Genomic DNA, 22588 nt, shown 5'->3' with positions numbered 1-22588 from the left:
ATCATTCCTATTGTGGATGATGCATCAGTGAAATCCAGGTCCTCAGGGTACACTAAGATCTCCACCTCATCCTCAGTAGAGATGAACTGGTAGGGAGTGGTGGTGTTGGGGGCTGTGGAAGGTCCTGTTTCTTAGCAGTCTTCTTCTTGGATTGCTTGCCCTCTTGCTTCCCTTTAGGAGCTTGTTGAGAGGACATCTCCAAAGTAGCTTCACGCCAGGCTTTTTGTCCAGCAGCTTTTGGCTCATTTAGCCACTGGTTAGTGTCCCCTGTGGCATTAATGGAGACCTTGGAAGAGAGTGTCCCAAGAGACTCCTTCCCCACCTTCCGCACAAGAGGAGCTGGAGGATACTTTTGCTTGTCCAGCTGGAGAGAGGGGACCAATGTCCCAGACATTTGGGAAGAGGGGGGGTGGGGGCATTGCTTCCAAAGTAAGTGATTTGGGAGCAACAAAAGATTTGCCCCCTACCACCAAGTGGGTGGATGTACTCTGGTGGCTTGGAGGGACCACTGTTCGTGGCACAGAATGTGAAACTACTGGCACTTGTAACAGCGGTACTGACGTTGCTGCAGCATACGTGGACGTAAACCAAATGGGGTATAATCTTTCAATTTTACGTCTTGGTAAGTCAACTGGTCCAGAGTCTTGTACTCCATGAGTTTCCATTTCTTTTGGAGTTCTGTGCAGTTTGGCGAGCAGGGAACTGGTGCTCTCCACAGCTGATACAAGTGGGGGAGGAGGCGCATGTGGAGTATCTGGATGCAGTGGACGTCCGCAGTCTTGACATGTGGCACTGAAGTGCAATGAGAAGACATGTGCCCGAATTTCCAGAACCTTAAGTACCGCATAGGGGGGGGGGGGGGATGTATGGTTTAATGCCACAGTGGTAAACCATCACCTTGACCTTTTCAGGCAATGAACCACCCTCAAAGGTCAAGATTAAGGCAATAGTAGCAACCCTATTGTCTTTGGGTCCCCTGCAAACATGCCGGATGAAATGAACGCCCTGCCATTCTAGATTGGCGTGGAGCTCGTCATCAGACTGCAAAAGGAAGTCGCGATGGAAAATAATCCCCTCGACTATGTTGAGGCTTTTATGGGGAGTGATGGAAACAGGAATATCACCCAGCTCAACACAAGCCAGTAATGTCTGGGATTGGACTGCGGATGTCTCATCTTGAACAGTAATTTCACTTCCCCAAGCTTTTCCTCAAGATGTTCAACAAAATATTGAGGCTCCATAGGTAGAAAGGAGTCCCCAGCCATTCTGCTACAGACTAAAGACCGAGGCGAATATGGCTCTCTTCTTTCTACAGCCCTACGTTCCTCCCAAGGTGTACCGAGGGAGGAAAACGATTTAGGGAGGTGGTGGTGGTTGTTGGGATGTTTAAGGGGGACTAAACAGCTAAGGACGATTTAGGGTCATATCTGTCTGCACAATATTTGTTCTTGCCCTTCTTAGAGACTGCTGGCATCGTTCAATCAGCAGCAAGAGATGACTTCATCTGCTTCACTGCGAGTCATCCGCACTGATGCCACCCAGTCCCACCAAGGGCTCTCCCCGCAGGTGCCACCCAGCCACAGCGAAGGCTACCTGGCATGATGGTCATTGCCGGGAGTCCGGGTGCCCCACGAAAATGGGCATCTATTTTTGGCATACGTGGGGAGTTTGCAGCTCAGGCATCAGCAGTGTGATCCCTGTGTTGTCAGGGGGCTACCACAAAATGGGTACACGACAGCCCTAGCACAACAGACTGCCTACCATGTTGGATATTGGGCACAGAGAAATCCAATATTGTCATGCAGGCAAACGAGGACAACAGGAGAAAATGACGTACCCCGGAAAGTGTCCTCACCCAAATACTTGAATTGCATGTGGAGGTGCTTGGCCATGACGAGAAGAGGTTCAGGAGTTCGAAGCTATGGGCACTATGGATAACTCGTGCACCATGTAAGGTATTCTTCCCCAAATGGGCCACACTTCTGTAGAATTTTGAAAGTGGCAGGTCAAACCATAAAATGGGACCTGAACTTATAGGGCCAAAACGTGCGAGACTTCTTTTAGTCACTGCTTACGACAGGCAGGAATACCTCGTGCCTATTCTAACCCCGGACCCACAAGGGGTTTCTAATTGTAATACTTGTCTTGTACTAAAACTTTAACATAAGATTATGCCTGTTAATGAGGAGATTATTCCATAATTTTAAATTTTTAAATTGGGCCAGTAGTTACATGCAACACTGAAAATCAAATTTTTGCTGCCCACGAAAGCTGTTAACTAGGCAATCTGTAACCAGCACAATGAATTTTGTTATTCGATTAGTAATATAGTTGAGTGTGGCAATCGACAGCTCTCTAAACAGACAATGATATACAAATGGCAGCACAATAGTAATTGCATATTATCTCTAGTGCAAGAACTGTCTATATCAAGTGGTGCAGTCTTTATTTCATTACTATACTTTGCATAACATTTTATGCCTGTAAGTAAAATTCAGTTGAAAGTTACAGTAAAGAGGTCTTGCACAAATAGAGAGAAATTAAAACAGAACTACACGTGGAAAGCAATAACTATATAATCTGTTGCTGAAAGTAAATTCTTTGAGCCAAAATGTCATATTTGAACAATTAAAAAGAATACTTACTCATTCATGGCTGAAGTGTGGTGAGTTTTGCACCCAACTATAGATCTGGCAACAAGAATGATTTTATTTTCTTTGCGCTTCGTTCACTAGGCCTGATGCAAAAGTGCTTCCCATATATGGTAAAAGTAAATGACGACAAAGTGAACGTAAATATACTGTTCATCTTTGGCACAACTACAAAAAGAAGAATGAAATTGTTTTATGTACATATATATTCATATATCAAGCTAATACTGAGTAATTTATTGACAACACATAAAACAAGCAACTGTCTAGTTAGATGAATAAAAGTTGCTGTGCAGGTTAAGCATTTAAGGAGACCAAACACTTAAAGTTATCAGTTTCCTATTAATCCCCCCCCCCCCTCCCCCCCAAAAGGATACAAGCAGTGTACTCCAATCTGTCTCCATATAGATAAAATTCTGTGTGCAAGTGCAAGAAAGTGTTCTAAACGTTTGTGTAGTATGTATCTGAGGTACAACATGGAATCAGCCTGGGAAACCACATAAAAACCACATCCAGGCTGGCAGGCACAGCAAACCCTCATTGTTAATTTGCTGGGTGGATCAATAAAAGTGATTTGGTAAACCCAGTTCACTGTGTTATTGAGCATTTGAATAGATGTAACACAGATCTTCTATGACCCCCCCCCCTCTCTCTCTCCCCCTCCATCCCACCCCTCTCTCCAGGCACTGACTGACTTAAGTATAGATGTAACATGTTTATTTTCTTGAATTTTCATTGGAATTCCAGATTAATTCTACCAATACATTCAACTCTTCCATTTCTTACTCATTTCTGTTGTTTGAAAAGAGACAACAGAAGAAAAGATCCTTGTAAGCAATACTGATATAATTTTCTAATAAAATTTGCGAGAGGAGCTTGAACTTCACAACTACATATCCATAGCTGGTAGACACCTTAATTTAAAAATACAGGTAAACACTTAGCTTTTGGAAATTTACCACACTAATTTAGAGCAGAAAATGAGGGAAAGAGTATATGCACATATAAGTACAGAAAGAAAAGGTGCTTCAAATCTGGGAAGTGAGAGACACTTAAGAAGGGAAATAATTAGGAAGTTATCACAGACTACAGTTCAAGAGTCAAAGTACCGGCTAATTTTAATAATGATCCTTCAGGGTGTATACATGGACAAGGCGGAGGGGGGGGGGGGGGGGGGGGGTGGACCTGGATTTTTCCCCGGTTGAAAATATACTTTTTCCATGTTAAGTGACTGTATACTTTTCCTCGGCACTGTAAAACTTATGAATCCTTAGAATGTTTAGGGTTTTCTACATAGACGTAGAATTTGCCAGCAGTTTAGAAAATGAAACCCAGAGGGGGAAAAAAATCACGTTTTGGAAAGATCTTTAATTTTCAGCAACAAGTACACTGCATTTTTTCGTGTTAAGGAGGTATAAGTTCGAATTCCACCAAACACTGCATGTTAATTTCCGAAGCAATGAAATCGAGATTGCGATGCACTTTTGTAAGCCATAGCTCATGTCACGTGATCTCGCCAGATGACAGCATAGGACACGTGATGTAGTCAACCAATAGCAAGATAACTCTTAAGTAGCATGAACACACAAAAAAGAAAAGTTACTGGTTTAAATTAATATACATAGTGCTGCTACAAGAAAAACAAAGCTTTCACAAATAATACTGTTCACGAAGTTTAATAAGCTGCAAGAAAAGCTAAGGTTCCACATATAATGCTGATCTTTTTGCGCATGTTAAACTTTAAGATACATCACACAAATATGCCAGTAAATGTCTGATCTGGGCTCTAAATTCTTCTAGATGGTTGTCCTCAAAGAGATGGTTTTTAAATGAGAGTCAAATGCTCTGTGATTTAAGATATTCATCGTACATTCTCGCACATAGTTCGTCTTATGTAAAAGGAAATTTACTTTGAAAGTAATACTTTTCAAACCAGCATTCGTTTCAGCAGTTGCCAGAGGGCGCCAGATAACAGGCGTCACTACACCTGCACAGCTACGATGACGCAGGAAGCCCGCATGTTTGTACGTATAAAACATTACAAGATCTTGCATTATGTCATAAAAGAAACAAGACATCAAAGGATACTTCAAGAGCATCGGAATTTCATGAACCATACTAAAATGCATAATTTGCCTAAAAGTGCACAATCGTATGTCCAGATTCGGATGTAAATTTTCTTGAGTACCAGTACTGCATTATCTCATGTTTGGTTCTTTATTATGGCATAATGCCATACGAGCTAGAAGATGGAAAACGTGCACTTGAAATGTAGCGTACAGTTGAAACTAACCAACAGTGTGAAATTAAATGCTTCGTTTCAAATAAATTGACTGCCTCAACGCAAAAAACTAATAAAAGCCAAATCTCTTTAGCAAACCGACAAAAATAGCTTCATTGTTCTGCAAGGCGATTAATGCTTGACTGTCAGAAAGGTGGAAATAAAACCTGTAACTAACAACATATTTTAGCCTTCCCTAATTATGTGATCGTATTTTAATTCATTTTGTAGCTCCCGACCACAGAAATTCATTTTGTTTTCATTTAACGTGAGAGCAGTAAATGAAGAGGAAGCAGAAAAATCACTAAACGTAAACACGGGTCATGTGAAAACTACCCACCTCCCCACTACAACTCGGAATGCTCAGTGAATCAGCCCCGGATCTACGATATTTCCAAACCGGGACAATACTAGATAGTGGCACCCAACCACACTTCTGCAGCCAGAAGCTGGAGAAGGTACTACTCAGACGCAACTCAACTGCCCATGCACAAACAGCCCACAATTGCTCAGATGAATCTAATGTAAAAACAGCTGTCACGTCACACTCGCCGTAGGCAATTTGTTGTTAGGAAGCACTGCATATTCTTCCTGAAGCCTTTGGCACACTTTGGTTGGCTTGTATGAGCACTGTGTTTTGTTGTTGTATATGGCGGATTTCCTTTGTGACTCAAGTTTTATTTTCGTTTTTTTGCTGCAGTATTATTCTGCTGAAGTGGGATACAGTAATATCCTTCATTAGAATATTTATTCTTAACAGTCAAAATTATAAAAATTTAACTGGTAACTAAACAATGAAAAATTCCCGGACTTCTAAAAAATTCCCGGGTGTTTCCCAGTTTGCTCCTAGGTCGTATACACCCTGTCCTTATATAGTCAATAATTCTAATTTGACAGCTTAATTACAATAGAATTGAAAAAGAATGCAAATAAAAATGTAAGGCAAGTAAATACAAAATATGAATTGGTGAAGGAGAAGCTAGAAAGGAGGGTCATGTAAAATTATGAGGGGCATTCAATAAGTAATGCACAATATATTTTCTTTTTTTCAGCTAATAACTGTTGAAAAAATCCAGAATTTGCTGTGGGACATTATGAAATATTCCTGCTTCACCCCCTATAGTAGGAGGTGGCACTGTATGTAGCCTTCAAAATGGTGTCTAAGGGAGGTGCATTTCAAGCAGTGTGTCGTCACTGAGTTTCTTTTGGTGGAATATCAGAACATAGCAGATATTCATAGGCACTTGCAGAATATCTATGGAGGCCTGGCAATGAACATAAGCACAGTGAATTGTTGAGCAAGGCATCTGTCATCTCAACAAGGTCACGCCTCCTATCTCTTCTCCTGCATGCCAGCCAGCTGCACACAGTTGCGACTCCTGCATGTTAAAACGTGGGGACACTCTCATTCGTTGTTGCAAAGGATCACAATCTAATACCTTGCTGGTCAACTGGGCATCTCTGTTGGTAGTGCTGACACAATCATCCACCAGTTGGGGTACTCAAAGGTGTGTGCCCACTGGGTTTCCCACCATCTAACAGAACACCATAAAGAGCAATGAAGGATCATCTGCACAGAATTACTTGCACGTTATGAGGCTGACTGTGTCTTCAATATGTTTGTCACCACAAAAATTCAAATGAAGTTCTCCTCCTCCATGACAGTGCAAGGCCTCACATAAGTCTGTACCAGAAAGAAGCTCACTGTACTGTTCTTCCCTCATCCAACTTCTAGCCGTGATCTAAATATGGCCACTGCATTGAATGGAGATTATGTTGATAAACAGTGTTTTGTAACGAAGTGGGGAGTCATATGGTGTATTGGAATCCTGAATAATACCAACATGCTTTCAGAAAAAAAATGTCTGGCATTACTAATTGAACACCCTTCAAATAAACAAGCAAAAAATTGAAACAAAAATACGAAAACAAAATGAAACAATGGTACGCCACATGAAGACACACCACACACATGAAACAAGAGGGAGAGGGAGAGAAGCCAAATATTATTTAAAGTATGGCAAATGGAAGGCAAGTGAAAGGAGACTAATGCAAATGAAGATATGACAGACAGGCTCAGAAGATGTTTGACAAATATGTCTCAACTCTTAGAGATCAGATGTCAGGAAATACATGCCACGTGAACCATGTTCCAAGGCTCTTGTATGTTTTGCAGCAGCTAACAAATGGTCTCTCTTACTGACTTGCTAAGTCTGACAAAACAGGATTTTCTTTTGGGGTTTACTCCCACAGCCTTTAGCAGTCACCTGCAGTATCTGCAAGACAGTTGAGTTTTGAGTTGTATTTCCTACACTCAGGCTTTGTCAGCCCACAAAATGAGAACTCTTCCATTCACAGCCATTGGTTCTCCCTTAGTTGGTCAGGTGTGGTACTAGCTGCCCAACACTTGGCCTAACAGCCACAACTTGAAATGTCAACTGTCACATATAGTAGCACGAATGCTCCTGACCTGACATCTGAAATTCCTTACATCCACCACCCATAAGACCAAGATGGTTTACGTTAAGGAATGAGGAGATGAGAACGAAAGCTGAAATCAAGGATAGGATAAGCAGCTCTATACTATGGCCGTGTGGGCACATAATGGGGTTTGAGCCTGCAAGAACAAACCTAAACAAATTTGGGAAGAGAGGTGGAAGGAAAGCAACCTGTAGAAAGGCCCAGTACACACTGGATGGCTGTGACCAAGGATGGTCTCACTGCCAGAGGAAGGAAATGGATGATTTTCTCCATGACAGGATATACATGGACAGAAGGAAGTGGAAGAGGCTCATTAACAGCATCCAGAAAACTGGAACTGTGCAATAGTGATTATTATTATTATTATTATTATTATTACTACTATTATTATTATGACAATGATTCATATTGTGATACAGAAGCTTATGGTATCTAGCGATTAGGTATTAGATGTCGTTGATGTAGGCAATTTATTTACAATCATTCATTTGAAGTGATTGCTGATAGTCTTTGTTTAACCAATGATGAAGTAAGAATATGTGCCTCTGCTAGAATACACAGGGCAGGTAGAACAACAGAAATATTAACAATGGCAGGATATGTGGGATAATTCATTATTATGATGGATATTATAGTACCTAACAAGTACAGTACAAATGTCTTATATGGCAAGCTGTCACTTGGAAGATGGTGTAATTTAATAGTCAATAGTCTGATGTAGATACAGATTTATACTCTAAGACTGTAGTTCAGAGTGGTATCATGCGAAAAGGGGCACTGTTTTTCTCATTTTAGAGAGGGCATTACTCAGTTTCTCTACAGCCACAGCAGTTGATGAGATTTGCATCCATACAAACTGAACTGTAGGACACTACAACATTTAAAAGGATTATGAAATTTTGTTGAAATTACAAATATTATCATATCATCAGCTTTATTAGGCATCGAAATCATACCTATTGGTGAGACGTGAAAATCTGTGCTGGACTGGGTAAGTTGCAAGCAATGGGTGGATACACACTGTGGCATATGGATGTTTGGACTGGTCCTGGTAGGATTACCATGCCTATTAGAACAGGTGTCAGAAGTATTCACAACTGACAAAATTATGTAATATTATTACAGCTGCATATTATCATAAAAGTTTGTTCCTTTAGACATGGATGTATGTTTGAAGGAACAGACGCTGTAATAATAAATTTAAAAACAAAATGTTAATTTTGTTGTTGTGATCTTCACTGGTTTGATGCAACTCTCCATACTACTCTATCCTGTGCAAGGCTCTTCATCTCCAAAAAACTACCGCAAACTATATCTTTCTGAATCTCCTTACTGTATTCACCTCTTGGTCTCCCTCTAGGATTTTTACCCCCCCATATTTCCCTCCAATACTAAATTGGTGGTCCCTTGGTGTCTAAGAATGTGTCCTATCAATTGAACCCTTTTTTTGGTTACGTTGAGCCACAAATTTCTTGTCTCCCCAATTCCATTCAGTACCTCCTTGTTAGATACACGATTGGCCCATCTAACCTTTAGCATTCTTCTGTAGCACCACATTTCAAAAGTTTCTATTCTCTTGTTGTTTAAACTGTTTATTGTCCATGCTTCACTTCCATACATGGTTACACTCCAGACAGATACCTACAGAAAAGACTTCCTAACACTTACATCTATATTTGATGTTGACAGATTTCTCTTAGTCAGGAATGGTCTTCTTGCCACTGCCAGTCTACATTTTATATCCTCTCTACTTTAGCCATCATCAGTTATTTTTCTGCCCAAATAACATAACTCATTTACTACTTTAAGTGTCTCATTTCCTAATGTGATCCCCACAGCATCATCTGAGTAAAATGTTTATGTGAATTCAGTTATTTATTACAATTTGTTTGTTAACTTTTTTTTGTAGACTATTTTCATTCTTGCTGTATCTCAAAACTAATAAAATGCACAATCTTTGTTTTGGTATAAATGAGAAGATGTGGTATCACTGCATTTGATCACTGTCAGATTGTGTTTACTTGAGAGGGGATATTCCATCTCCAAGGCTTTGCATACACTAAGTTTCTCACATGCCACAAAGTAAGGTTGTGCCACGAGTTTCTGGTTTGGGAAAATATGCGGCTGGTAGATTCTATGACAATGGGCATTGCCAGCAAACCATACTTCACTTCAATGCTGGACAACAACATGGACAAGAAGTGGACATATTCAAATGTAGGAGATTTTTTAGATGTGATGAAATGGGCCCTGATATATGTGTCAACATCCATTGCTAACAAACAACTACTTCAGATTACATGCATTTGTTTGTTTGTTTACAGCACCCCATTGCTAATCTGCTTTCTAAGGAAGATGATCACCCTGTCAAACCTAAAATTTGTGACTTTTATTGCACACTATAAAATGTATAGCCATGTGCTGAATCTGAAATCTGTTGCACTGTTCATTATTCCTGATGATGTGTTGCAGAGAATGTATACCCTTAAGCAAAATGTATTATGTATATTCACAGCCCCAGCTCTACCGTAAATCAGCAACAATCTGTAACATCATGAAAAAACATCTGTGGGTTTAATTTATTGGCTTTACAATAAATATCTCGAATGTGTCAAACATAGTCAAACACCAAGTTACTTCTCTGGTATCATCGAGATAATCTGGCAAATAATAACGATCAAGATTCTCTTTATCATAAATGCAATGTTAATGTAACATTGCTATTAAGTGGATGATGGCAAACTCAGTAAATACGAGGAGCAAAAGTATGCTGCAGTCTGCAGTATCTGCTCAGGGGTGACAGCGCCACTACTCTAACACTGTTGGTGCAGGTACTTCAGGGGTCGACAGTTGCTCAATAACATCCAGGGAACAAAATCCTGTTAGCTGAAACGAACTCACTGTGTGGGTGTATCTACAGAAAGCAGAGCGCCCAAGCCGCCATAGAGACATGGATGGCAAGAAACTCGGCATGCAGCTGGCATGGGTGGTTAATGACTAAGCGCACAACGACAACACTCGACACAAAGTGCAAGGTGAACCCCATGGTGGTTAAGGTCAGTGTGAGCACTTCCCACTCTGCTTACTGCTGCTTGCTAATAAACAGTTTCATCAACAGGTCCACCCCAACTATGTGAAGCCTTGACAGGTTTTCGAACTACTCTGATCATGACAGTAAATCTGCCTCCACATTGCAATGTCCACTGGTGGGCATACTGAAAAGTCTTACTTTAGGACTAAATAATTACTAATAATAAACAAACAGTACACTTTTTCTGGTATTCATGTGATGCTGACAGAAGTGTATACCTGTCAGGATACTGAAAGCATTTGGAGGCAGCGAAGTTAGAACCATTTCCTCCATAAATACTGAAATGCTCTTTTATCAAATGTATAGTGAATTCGAATATATAACTTTCCAACTTGTTATCTGGTAAGAGCACAGCAATACCAATGCAACCAATGTAGAAAGTGAAATAATATTTCCCATGTACAGATTACTTTTAAAACAAAAGTCAATATGATGACAGATTACTATACTTAACTAATCTGATGGAAAATCCACAATGGTGTCCTGGAAGATCACTTTACACACACACACACACACACACACACACACACACACACACACACATCGTCTCTCCCTCTCCTTCTCTCTTTCCTGAAGAAGCAACTGTTGGTTGAAAGATTGTGGGTTTTAAGGGAGAGGGTAAGGAGTCATTCCAATCCCGGGAGCGGAAAGACTTACCTTAGGGGGAAAAAAGGACAGGTGTACACTAGCGCGCGCGCGCGCACACACACACACACACACACACACACACACACACACACACACACAGATATCACATATCCATCCGCACATTTGAGAGGCATATATTAAGCCTGTTGGGAAAGTCATGATGTAGCAAGTACAGTTGTGTTTTAATGGTAACTCAGTATGCAGTATTCTATTGTGATAACCTGAGTAGTGATAGAGTGTTGATTTTCTGCTTGTGTCTGTATATGTATGGATGGATATGTGTGGGTGTGTGTGCGTGAGTATATACGTATCCTTTTTTCCCCCTAAGGTAAGTCTTTCCGCTCCCGGGATTGGAATGACTCCTTACCCCCTCCCTTAAAACCCACATCCTTTCGTCTTTCCCTCTCCTTTCCTCTTTCCTGAAGAAGCAACCATTGGTTGCGAAAGCTAGAAATTTTGTGTGTGTGTTTGTGTGTTACTTTATTGTGCCTGTCTACAGGCACTTTCCCGCTTGGTAAGTCTTGGAATCTTTGTTTGTCCAGGGCCTCGCTGCAATGGAGCACTTCCTTTCACGCCGATCACCTGCCACCCTACCTAAAACTTCTTTCCGCGTCACCTTAGCCAGCTTCATCCTGACCCACAACTTCTTCACTTTTGAAGGCCAGACATACCAACAATTAAAGGAAAGAGCCATGGGTACCAGGATGGCCCCCTCATATACCAACCTATTTATGGGTCGCTTAGAGGAAGCCTTCTTGGTTACCCAAGCCTGCCAACCCAAAGTTTGGTACAGATTTATTGATGACATCTTCATGATCTGGATTCACAGTGAAGAACAACTCCAGAATTTCCTCTCCAACCTCAACTCCTTTGGTTCCATCAGATTCACCTGGTCCTACTCCAAATCCCATGCCACTTTCCTTAATGTTGACGTTGACCTCCATCTGTCCAATGGCCAGCTTCACACATCCGTCCACATCAAACCCACCAACAAGCAACAGTACCTCCATTATGACAGCTGCCACCCATTCCATATCAAACTGTCCCTCCCGTACAGCCTAGGCCTTCGTGGCAAACGAGTCTGCTCCAGTCCTGAATCCCTCAACCATTACACCAACAACCTGAAAACAGCTTTCGCATCCCGCAACTACCCTCCCGATCTGGTACAGATGCAAATAAGCAGAGCCACTTCCACATCCCCTCAAACCCAGAACCTCTCACAGAAGAACCCCAAAAGTGCCCCACTTGTGACAGAATACTTCCCGGGACTGGATCAGACCTTGAATGTGGCTCTCCAGCAGGGATACGACTTCCTAAAATCCTGCCCCGAAATGAGATCCATCCTTCATGAAATCCTCCCCACTCCACCAAGAGTGTCTTTCCGCCGTCCACCTAACCTTCGTAACCTCTTGGTTCATCCCTATGAAATCCCCAAACCACCTTCCCTACCCTCTGGTTCCTACCCTTGCAACCGCCCCCGGTGTAAAACCTGTCCTATGCACCCTCCCACCACCACCTACTCCAATCCTGTAACCCGGAAGGTGTACACGAAGGGAGAGCCACGTGTGAAAGCACCCACGTGATTTACCAACTGACCTGCCTGCACTGTGACGCTTTCTATGTGGGAATGACCAGCAACAAACTGTCCATTCGCATGAATGGACACAGGCAGACAGTGTTTGTTGGTAATGAGGATCACCCTGTGACTAAACATGCCTTGATGCACGACCAGCACATCTTGGCACAGTGTTACACCGTCCGAGTTATCTGGATACTTCCCACCAACACCAACCTATCCGAACTCCGGAGATGGGAACTTGCCCTTCAGTATATCCTCTCTTCTCGATATCTGCCAGGCCTCAACCTCCGCTAATTTCAAGTTGCTGCCACTCATACCTCACCTGTCTTTCAACAACCTCTTTGCCTCTGTACTTCCGCCTCGACTGACATCTCTGCCCTCTGCCCTTACTCTTTGCCTGTGTCTGTGTATGTGCGGATGGATATGTGTATGTATGTGTGTGTGTGTGTGTGTGTGTGCGCGAGTATACACCTGTCCTTTTTTTCCCCCTAAGGGAAGTCTTTCCGCTCCCGGGATTGGAATGACTCCTTACCCTCTCCCTTAAAACCCACATCCTTTCGTCTTTCCCTCTCCTTCCTGAAGAAGCAACCATCGGTTGCGAAAGCTAGTAATTCTGTGTGTGTGTTTGTGTGTTTTGTTCATGTGCCTGTCTGCCGGCGCTTTCCCGCTTGGTAAGTCTTGGAATCTTTGTTTTTAATATATTTTTCCCATGTGGAAGTTTCTTTCTATTTTATTTACATCATCATATATATATATATAGAGAGAGAGCTAGTTTTGATTTATGAAGTGATGATATGGTGAATACTTACTTAATAGTCTGTTTTCAATTGTTACAAGCTGGAATGTGTTCTTTGTCTCCAGCACAACCAGACCCTGCTTGCCAACAAGGCTTGGACATCGAGAACGAGTGACTGTCAAAAGACATCCATGATAATCGGCTTTCATGAGCAGTCTTGAAACATGATCCCAGTGCTTGTCTGTTGGTTCTGCAGTAAAGCTGAAGAAAACACAGCACTCTGATTATTGCAACACATAGCACATGAATAAATGCTTAAACAGATAATGAATTGTATATGATTAAAGAAGGGCATCAGAATGGTTCTCATCCCTCTAAGCTGAATCCTTTCCAACCAAAAACCTTTTACTTCGATTTTAAAGTATTTTCTTTCAGTTTACAGTTGACTATTTACCCATACAAAATATATCAGTAACATTTTTCTTCTGCAGATATAGATGTCATTTTCTATTTCAAAGATTATTCATTTCTCTTCTTGTTTGAGACTACTGATTCACAAAAACACAGATTACTGTTTAAACTTAAGTTTTTCCATAACCCCCCCCCCCCCTCCCCAACCCCAAGAGAGAGAGAGAGAGAGAGAGAGAGAGAGAGAGAGAGAGAGAGAGAGAGAGAGAGAGAGAGAGAGAGAGAGCGGGGGGAGGGGGGGGGGGGAGAATTTATTGTGAAATACAAGACAGATTATTTACTAGAGTGTCATAACATTATTTTAGAATGAGAATTGTTAGCGGATAAAATATATATGGGATTTATTGGACAGGGAGGTAGCCTCCCAAGAGTTGGCCCATGATTGTGAGAAGTGGGATTTGATGTGAAGCCGTAAATCCACTGAAGGAGGGATTTCAGAGAATGAGGAGGTAAGTGACTGGGAACAGGATGGAATGGGAAGGATGAGTGGGAAAGGAATGGACAGCAATTGCATAAGAAACCAGAAGCTGGGGCCGCTGAACAGAAAGGTGGGAGGATCCCAGCTTCAACCAGGAGACTATCAACAGGGCTAGTAGGGAAGGCACCTGTGGCCAAACAGATACCACGATGGTGGACCAGATCCAGCAGGTGCAGTGTGGAAGGAGCAGCCGAATCATAAACTTGACAACCATAGTCCAAGCGAGGCAGCCCTGAAGCCCAATAAAGGCAGAGGAGGATGGAGTGGTCCACACCCCTAAAGGTGTGGGCAAGGAAGCAAAGGACATTGAGTTTACGAAAACATGATGATGCTGTTGCAAAACGGTTCGCAAGATGTTCCGTGAGAACCACTGGGTCCGTGAAAAGGTCATCCAGGAGGTGAAGGTCTGGGAGGGTGGACAGCTGATGGCAACCTTGGAGAGAGCGAAGTGTAGCCCATACCCGTGACATAGGGACAGTAGAACCGAGGGAAGAAAAAAAGCGATCCCAACACATCCGTTTGCTCTGTTTGATTAAGTAACGGGCTTTAGCGCAAAGAAATTTATAGGTTATAAGGTTGGCAACAGATGGGTGCCTCTTAAAATGTTGCAAAGCTCGACGGCAATCACGGATGGCGTTAGCAATGGCAATGGCTGTACTCCACCACGGGACTTGCTAGTGGCAAAATGGTCCAGACGAGCGCTGTAAAGCAATACTAGCAGCATGAATGATCGCGTCAGACATGTCACGGAGGATGTCATAAATAAAACCTGACAAAGAGGGAGAAAACACGACCTGTTCCATGTATAGAGGCCAAGCAGCATGTTGGAAAGACCAACGAGGTAACCTGTCCATCGGGGAGTGGGAAGGGAGCGAGAGAATCAATGGGAAATGGTCACTATCACAAAAGTTGTCGTGTGGTGACCAGTGTAATGAAGGGAGGAGGGAGGGAGAAGAAAGAGAAAGATCAATGGCAGAAAACGTACCATGACCAGCACTGAAATGAGTAGGGGAGCCATCATTAAAAAAGCACAAGTCTGGTCTGCAATGAACTGCTCTATGAGAAGACCTTGTCTAGATGGAAATGCACTGCCCCACAAGGGATGATGAGCATTAAAATCCCCGAGAAGGAGGAAGGGAGGAGGAAGTTGCTGAAGAAGGGCAGTTAAGGTAGCAGGTGTAAGAGTCCTGTCAGGAGGGAGATAAAGATTGCAAACCGTTACCTCAGAGTCAAGGTGGACACTAACAGCAACCGCTTCCAATGTAGTTTGAAGAAGAATCCACGTGCTAGCAATGTCTGTACAGACCGACGTACAAACGCCACCAGAGGCCTGCAGGGGGCCGACAGAAAACACGGAACCCACAGAGGGACGGTGAGTGATCATGAGTAAAATGAGATTCCTGTAGAACCACATAAGTTGCAGAATAAGACAAAATAAGGGATTTCAACTCCGGAAGGTGACGGTAATAGCCATTACAAGTCCACTGGATAACCACAGAACAATGATTCAAATGGGGGTTAAACAGGCTAAAGCCAGTCATGGTGCCGGGTCCCCACCTGTCACCAACAAAGCAGGAGCGACATCCATGAACAACAGGGCAGAATCAGGTTGTGAAGCTGGAGATGAGACCTCTGGTGACATCAGAGGCTTCTTGTCCCGCAACTTACACTTCTTCTTCATTTCTGTTTTGAGATCGAGGAGGGCTGTGTGGCATAAAGGAGCCAGCTGCAGCAAGATCGGGAACAGAAAGAGATCGAATGACCTGGGGCCCACAAACTGGGTTCTCGCAGTCGTCGCGTGGCAGCAGACATTTGGCCTGGAAGGTGCCAGGAAGGGGTATCCCAGGAGGGGCGCCCTTGACCGGCAGACGCCGAAGAAGTGGTACACTTCTCTGGCTGGGGAGGGGGATTGGCGCCCGGAGGAGAGGGTGTGGGAACCGCACGGGAGGGGGAGAGGAGGGCAGTTCAGGACTGGGGTAAGGAAGGGGGAGGAAGGGGTGGAGATGTAACTAAAGCATAACTAGACGCCATGGACTCAGGGTGAAGACGTGCGTACTACTTATGAGCCTCAGTGTAGGTTAAACGATCAAGGGACATACACTCCTGTATCTTCTTTTCCTTCTTATATACTGGGCAATCTGGTGAACGTGGAGAATGATCGCCATGACAATTAACACACACAGGAGGGAGAACACAGGAAATTCCCTCATGGAGTGGACGTCCACAGTCACCAGAGAGATGGGCCTGCGAACAGTGAGAAGACGTGTCCAAAATGCAAGCACTTAAATCACCTCATAGGAGGTGGGATGTACGGCTTCACATCACATCGATAAACCATAATCTTTACTTTCTCAGGGAGGGTATCCCCTTCAAAGGCCAGGATAAAGGCACCAGTATCAATGCGATTGTCCTTCGGATCCTTCTGAACACGCCAAACAAAGTGAACACCCCGACGTCCGAGATTGTCCCGCAGTTCCTTATCAGTTTGAAGGATGAAGTTCCTTGTGAAAAATCACACCTTGAATCATATTTAGAGATTGGTGGGGGTAATGGACACAGGAATTGTGCCAAGATGGCTACAGGCACGAAAGGCCACAGACTGGCAGCTGAAGCAGTTTTGATCAACAACGAACCCGACCACATCTTGCTCAGAGAGCCCACTTTGCCAAACTTATCTTCAATGTGTTCCACAAAAAATAAAGGTTTGGTATTGGCAAAAGTATCCCCATCATTCCTGGTGCAGACCAGATAGCGGGGGAAAGGTTTCGCCCCTAGCGGATGGGCCTGACCCTCCTCCCAGGAGGTAGCCATAGAAGGGAAGGCCAAAGGGGCAGGAGAAGTAGCACTAAAAGAACCAGTTCCACGCAGAGAGACAGCTGCAGAACGGCCAGAATTCTGGACTCGTATGCGTTTAATTTGCATAGCATCCGTACTGATACAACTCGCTCCGATCAGGGGTTCTACCCACGGGTGCCACCCAGCCACAGCAAGGGCTGTCTGGCATGCCGGCCATTGCCGGGAGTTCCGATGCTCCAGGATGACAAGCAACCACTCCTAGGATTACATGAGGAGGTCACAGCTCAGGTATCAGAAGTGTGATCCCTGTGTGTTCAGGGGGCTCAGGAGGGCACACGTTGGAGACACTAGGTAAGGTGTCTTCCCCAAATGGCTTACACTACGGAAGAGAAATTTAGTAATGAAGGTCAAACCCCAGTGAGGGACCAGGGGATGCCAAAAGGATGAAGTGATTATGCTACAAAACCAAATTGCAAAACCAACATAACCAAGAGGATAGCGGGGCCAACATAAACAAGGACACCAAGAGAGGGAGAGGAGAGGGCGAAGGGGAAGGAGCAAGGAGAGGAAATGAGGGTAAGAGCAAGAAAATGCAGCCCTGAAAAGAAGGACGGCTGCAATATCTTGGGGCCCTGCCCTCACCACACACGTACTCACGAAAGAACCTTGAGCCCCCTGGGAGGGGGGTGTCCTCATGTTGGAAAGGGGGTAAGGTGGTTAGGTTGGAGAAGGTTACAAAGAAAAGGTCACTCAGATCCAAGGATGAGTGGAATCACCAAAAGGAAAAAAAAGGTGTGGATACAAAGAAACAGCTGTCATTTGGAAATTGTCCATTTGATGTTTAACTACTGCTAATTCATATATATTATTACAAGCAAACATTTGGTGATTACTAAAATTTGAAACGATTAACTGCTGTTTTTGAGACTGCATCACTTTTAGTGGTAAATTATGAATGTGAAAGAAAATCCACTGTGCTCTGTGAGGAGCTGAAGAGAAGCCGTTACTTAGCAGATTATCATTATTGTTGTTGTTTCTTGCAGTCTGAAGATTTATGTGGAGTTCGTGCAGGTTTTCTCATATCAGCATAACTACTGCACCATGACTCCATTTGAAGCAGCCTATTAAATTCATTCCAGCTTTGGTCTCTCTCCATAACTTTCACTTCCACACTCCCATCCATTACAAAATTATTTATTCTTTTTTTTAGTCTATCTGTGACACAAAGTTCTTTTCTCTCAGATTAATTCAGTTGTTCTTCAAAAGTTGCTTGATCTACCCACTTAATTTTTAGCACTGTTCTGCAACATCAAACTTCAAAGGCTTCTATTCCGCACTATTTTTCATCCACATTTTCACTAGTGTATACTGCCAAACTGCAGGCAAGTACTCCACGAAAAGACTTGATAACACATAAATTTACAGTTAGTTTTAACAAATTTCTTGTAGAGACAATTTTTTTCCTATTACCAACTTGTATTTCACACACTCTTTATTTCTGACATAATAAGTTGCTCCCCAAATGTGAAAACCTGTCTACCCATTTCATTATGTTATTTCCTCATTTAATTCCCTCAGTAGTGCCTAATTTAATTTGATTAAACTCCATTATCCTTGTTTTACTACTATTTGCGATCATCTTATAACATAATAATGAATTAAGGATGGCTCTGCCTTTCTGCAAGTACACAATCATTGTTTTACTTTAATGCCCAAATGTGTTTCACCACAAATATGGCATCTTCAGTGGGCTATTTTTTAATATGACTACTTGCAAAAAAGGTGGAACCATCCGTAATCCATTATTTTTTTCTGAAAGCACGGAAACTGGACTCAAAAAATTTCAGTATGACACAACACATTTTCAACATACCATATGTTCCATTCACCTGATCTTCCTAGTACTTTAGTGTATCTGAGAAAATTACACTGTACTTGGGAAACCTTGAAGTTTTTATTCTTATTCTTGCCCCTGAACTGAAATTATTTTTCAAATGTCTTCTTGGTTTCCTTTGTCACTTCCTCATATTACAGATTCACTAACCAGGGCAGTAAGTGGTAAGCAACCCTGTCTAATTTTCTTCTCAATTACTGCTCCTTTTCACAGCTTTTGACTCTTAAAACTGCAGTTCCTTTTCTGTACGCGTTGTGGATCATTGTTCACTTAACAGATTCAAATAACAAATGGATGACAGCAGCTAATGCACATCGAAAATCAATGCAATCACACTGCCTGGTCATTTTCTTTGCAGATAAGAATGTCAGAAAAATACGACAATGCCAATTGTGATGAACAGTCGGAGGTAAAGTGAATTCAAATACAGCAAAACAAGATAACAGCGCATAAGGTTCTGAACACATCACAGCAGCTAGAAATGTGGAAAGCTACTGGGATATGGGTGGGAGGGATTCAGTTGTATGTTTATACTTGTCAACAGCAGTCAACTGTACCTTGATCAGAATAAAAAAGTGACTGACAGTTAAGCGTGGGAAGGGGCAGTTTTGTCAGTTCATATTTGTCTGTGCACACAATACGGCTGCCGCAGCAACAACTGGTTGTTGTTTCCATTCTGGATATATTCACACACTGCCGATTAACACGCAGTACTGAGGTTTTTCAGCAGGTGGTAACAGTCATATCACTTTCCAGCATTCTTTTGCAATTAGTTTAGGGCATTCCATTGAGTAAAATCAACACACCACGCAGAGAAACAAAGAAACAACAAAAGTGAATCATGACTGTTACATTACTAGCCAAAAGTGTTGTCTGCAACTGACTGTGGCAACTGGCACCTGAGGTAGCAGACAAATACGATGGTAGCGAACAGAATAGAAAGCATGATCAAGTTCATTCTTTGATTGGTTGCTACTATTGTAACTGTCATGTAAACAATAACTTTTGCATTGTGATCCCGTTATACCTGAGTGATGGCACCTCTATACTTGTCATTGGCACTCAGGGCTCAGCAAAGAGGCCCAAATCAACACTGAAGGAAATCCTCGAGGCCGTGTTTGTTAGTTGGTTTGTGGGATTGAAGGGCCCAGACTACTAGGGCCATCAGTCCCTTCTTCCATTAACTTGAAACACCCACAAAGAATAAAAAGAAATGATGGAGATGACAAGAGACGACACAGGACAAGAAAGACACAGACAGAGAGCAGAAAAAAGGAATTAAAATCACACTGAGTGTGACAGTGGTTGGCTGACCATAGAAGCGAAAAGGAAAAGCCAACCACCAAGAAATGCACTAAAAACCCCAGTCTAAAATCGTAGGCCAAAACCGAGACTTGACACAAAAAAAGAGCTAACACTTAGATCAAGTGATAAAAAACCCCTGCAAGAATAAAACTCAAAACTAAATCTCCTGGATAGCCATCATCAGACGAGAGTGAGGGAAACACTTGTCCGTAGCTCGTGAACCACTCAGGGGGTCACTACAGATAACGAAGGACTCACCTGAGCAGGAACTGATACACTATAGGGCGGGAGAAATGGCGACCAGCTCAGCAGTGAAAACACTGCAGCCAGCCAGCAATGAGTGTTGTTTGTAATGATCATCTAGAGTAAGAGCATAACCGACATGACCAGCAACCACTGAACGGTCAGTATAGACATTGTCAGAGCCTTGAAATGCAGCAAGGATTGAAAGAAAGTGGTGGTGGAGAGCCTCAGAAGGGACCGAGTCCTTTGGACCCTGTGCCAAATCCAGTCGAAGGCATGGGTGGGGCACACACCATGGGGGTATACGCAGAGGGAGCTGGAAAAGAGGTGGAAGAGGGAAACTCTCAAATCCCGAAAGAAGAGCTCTGACGCAAATCGCGATCGTACACCTTGACCGGGTCCGCCATTTTGGAAGGTGGATGACCAACTGAGGGAACAGGAGACGATAATTGGGATGCTTGGGCAAGTTACAAACCTGTGTAGCATAAGCGGCCAGTAATCATTGGCGCTGGAACTGCAATGGAGTGACACCTGCCTCCACAAGTATGCTGTTGACAGAGCTTGTTCGGAAAGCTTCAGTGGCAAGTCGGATCCCGCTGTGAAAGATGGGGTCCAGCAGACGCAATGCGGAAGGGGATGCCGAACTGTAAGGCAGGCTCCCATAATCTAGACAGGACTGAATTAACGCCCGGTACAGCCGTAGAAAGGTAGACCAATCAGCACCCCAGCTGGTGCGATTCAAGCAACGAAGAGCATTAAGATGCCACCAGCACGTCTGTTTAAGTTGCCGAATATGAGTGAGCCAAGTCAATCGGGTATCAAAAACCAATCCCACGAACTGATGTGTCTTCACCACAGCAAGAGGTTCGCCATCAAGATAAAGCCGTGGCTCAGGGTGAACAGTCTGTCACCAGCAGAAATGCATAACACAGGTCTTTGTGGCCGAAAACTGGAAGCCATGCTCTACAGCCCAAGACTGCGCTTTGCGGATAGCGCCCTGCAGCTGTCGTTACACAGCTGCAATGCCAGTAGAGCTATAGTATAAGTAGAAATCGTCAGCATACAAGGAAGGTGAGATGAACGTTCCCACTGCTGCAGCGAGCCCATTAATTGCAATTAAAAAGAGGCAGACACTTAAGACAGATCCTTGCAGTACCCCATAATCGTGAACTTGGGAGGAACTATGGGAGACCGCAACTTGCACACGGAAGAAACTAAGTGACACTCAAGTAGCCAACTCAGTTTCTGGCTCACCATGCGTTCGAGCACCTTGCAAAGAACGTTGGCAAGTCTAATGGGGCGGTAGCTGTCTACCTCCAGTGGGTTCTTGCCATGTTTTAACATGGGGATTACAATGCCACTGAGACGGGAACTCGCACTCAACCCAGATACAGTTGAAAAGGTCGAGGAGGCGTCGTCGGCAGCCCACCGAGATGTGTTTGAACATCTGACAGTGCATGCGATCTGGCCTGGGAGCCATATCAGTGCAAACGGCTAGGGGACTTTGGAATTATCACTCACTGAATGGAGCATTGTACGATTCAGGGTGGCGCGTGTGAAATGAAAGGCTCCGACATTCTTTCAGTGAGCGGAAGGCCAGTGGGTAATTCGCAGAAGTGGAACTCTGACCAAAATGCTCCGCTAAGCGGTTTGCAATTGTGTCGGAGTCAGTAAAGACTGCTCCATTCAGTGAAAGCGCAGGTACACTGACAGGAGTCCAGTAGCCATAGAGTTGCCTAATCTTGGCCCACACCTGCGATGGAGAGGTACGGAGGCCAATGGTGGAGACATACCTTTCCCAGTATTCCTGCTTGCGATGGCGAATGAGGCAGCGGCCTCGTGCATGGAGCCGTTCAAAGGAAATGAGGTGTGCCAATGAGGATTGCCACTTGTGACGCTGCAGTGCCCCCCTGCGATCTTTAATCACCTCAGCAGAT

At 43.4% G+C, this 22588-nt stretch overlaps 1 protein-coding gene across 1 annotated transcript in view; it reads right to left on the bottom strand.

The window, feature by feature from the left end:
• Positions 1-22588, bottom strand: part of LOC126284049 (ribonuclease P protein subunit p29) — a 99140-nt gene that overhangs the window by 20053 nt on the left and 56499 nt on the right. Inside the window, exons 4-5 of the mRNA XM_049982631.1 lie at positions 13541-13728; positions 2646-2819 (exon numbers count right to left, since the gene is read on the bottom strand). Of these exons, the coding sequence (XP_049838588.1) occupies positions 2683-2819; positions 13541-13728 (325 nt within the window). The 3' untranslated portion in view covers positions 2646-2682. The remainder of the gene's footprint in view (positions 1-2645; positions 2820-13540; positions 13729-22588) is intronic.

This window comes from Schistocerca gregaria, chromosome 8 (assembly GCF_023897955.1).
Source record: "Schistocerca gregaria isolate iqSchGreg1 chromosome 8, iqSchGreg1.2, whole genome shotgun sequence".
Classification (NCBI taxonomy): Eukaryota; Metazoa; Arthropoda; class Insecta; order Orthoptera; family Acrididae; genus Schistocerca; species Schistocerca gregaria.
Note: the sequence above shows the minus strand (reverse complement) of the source record. Positions and strands in the feature narration are given on the sequence as shown.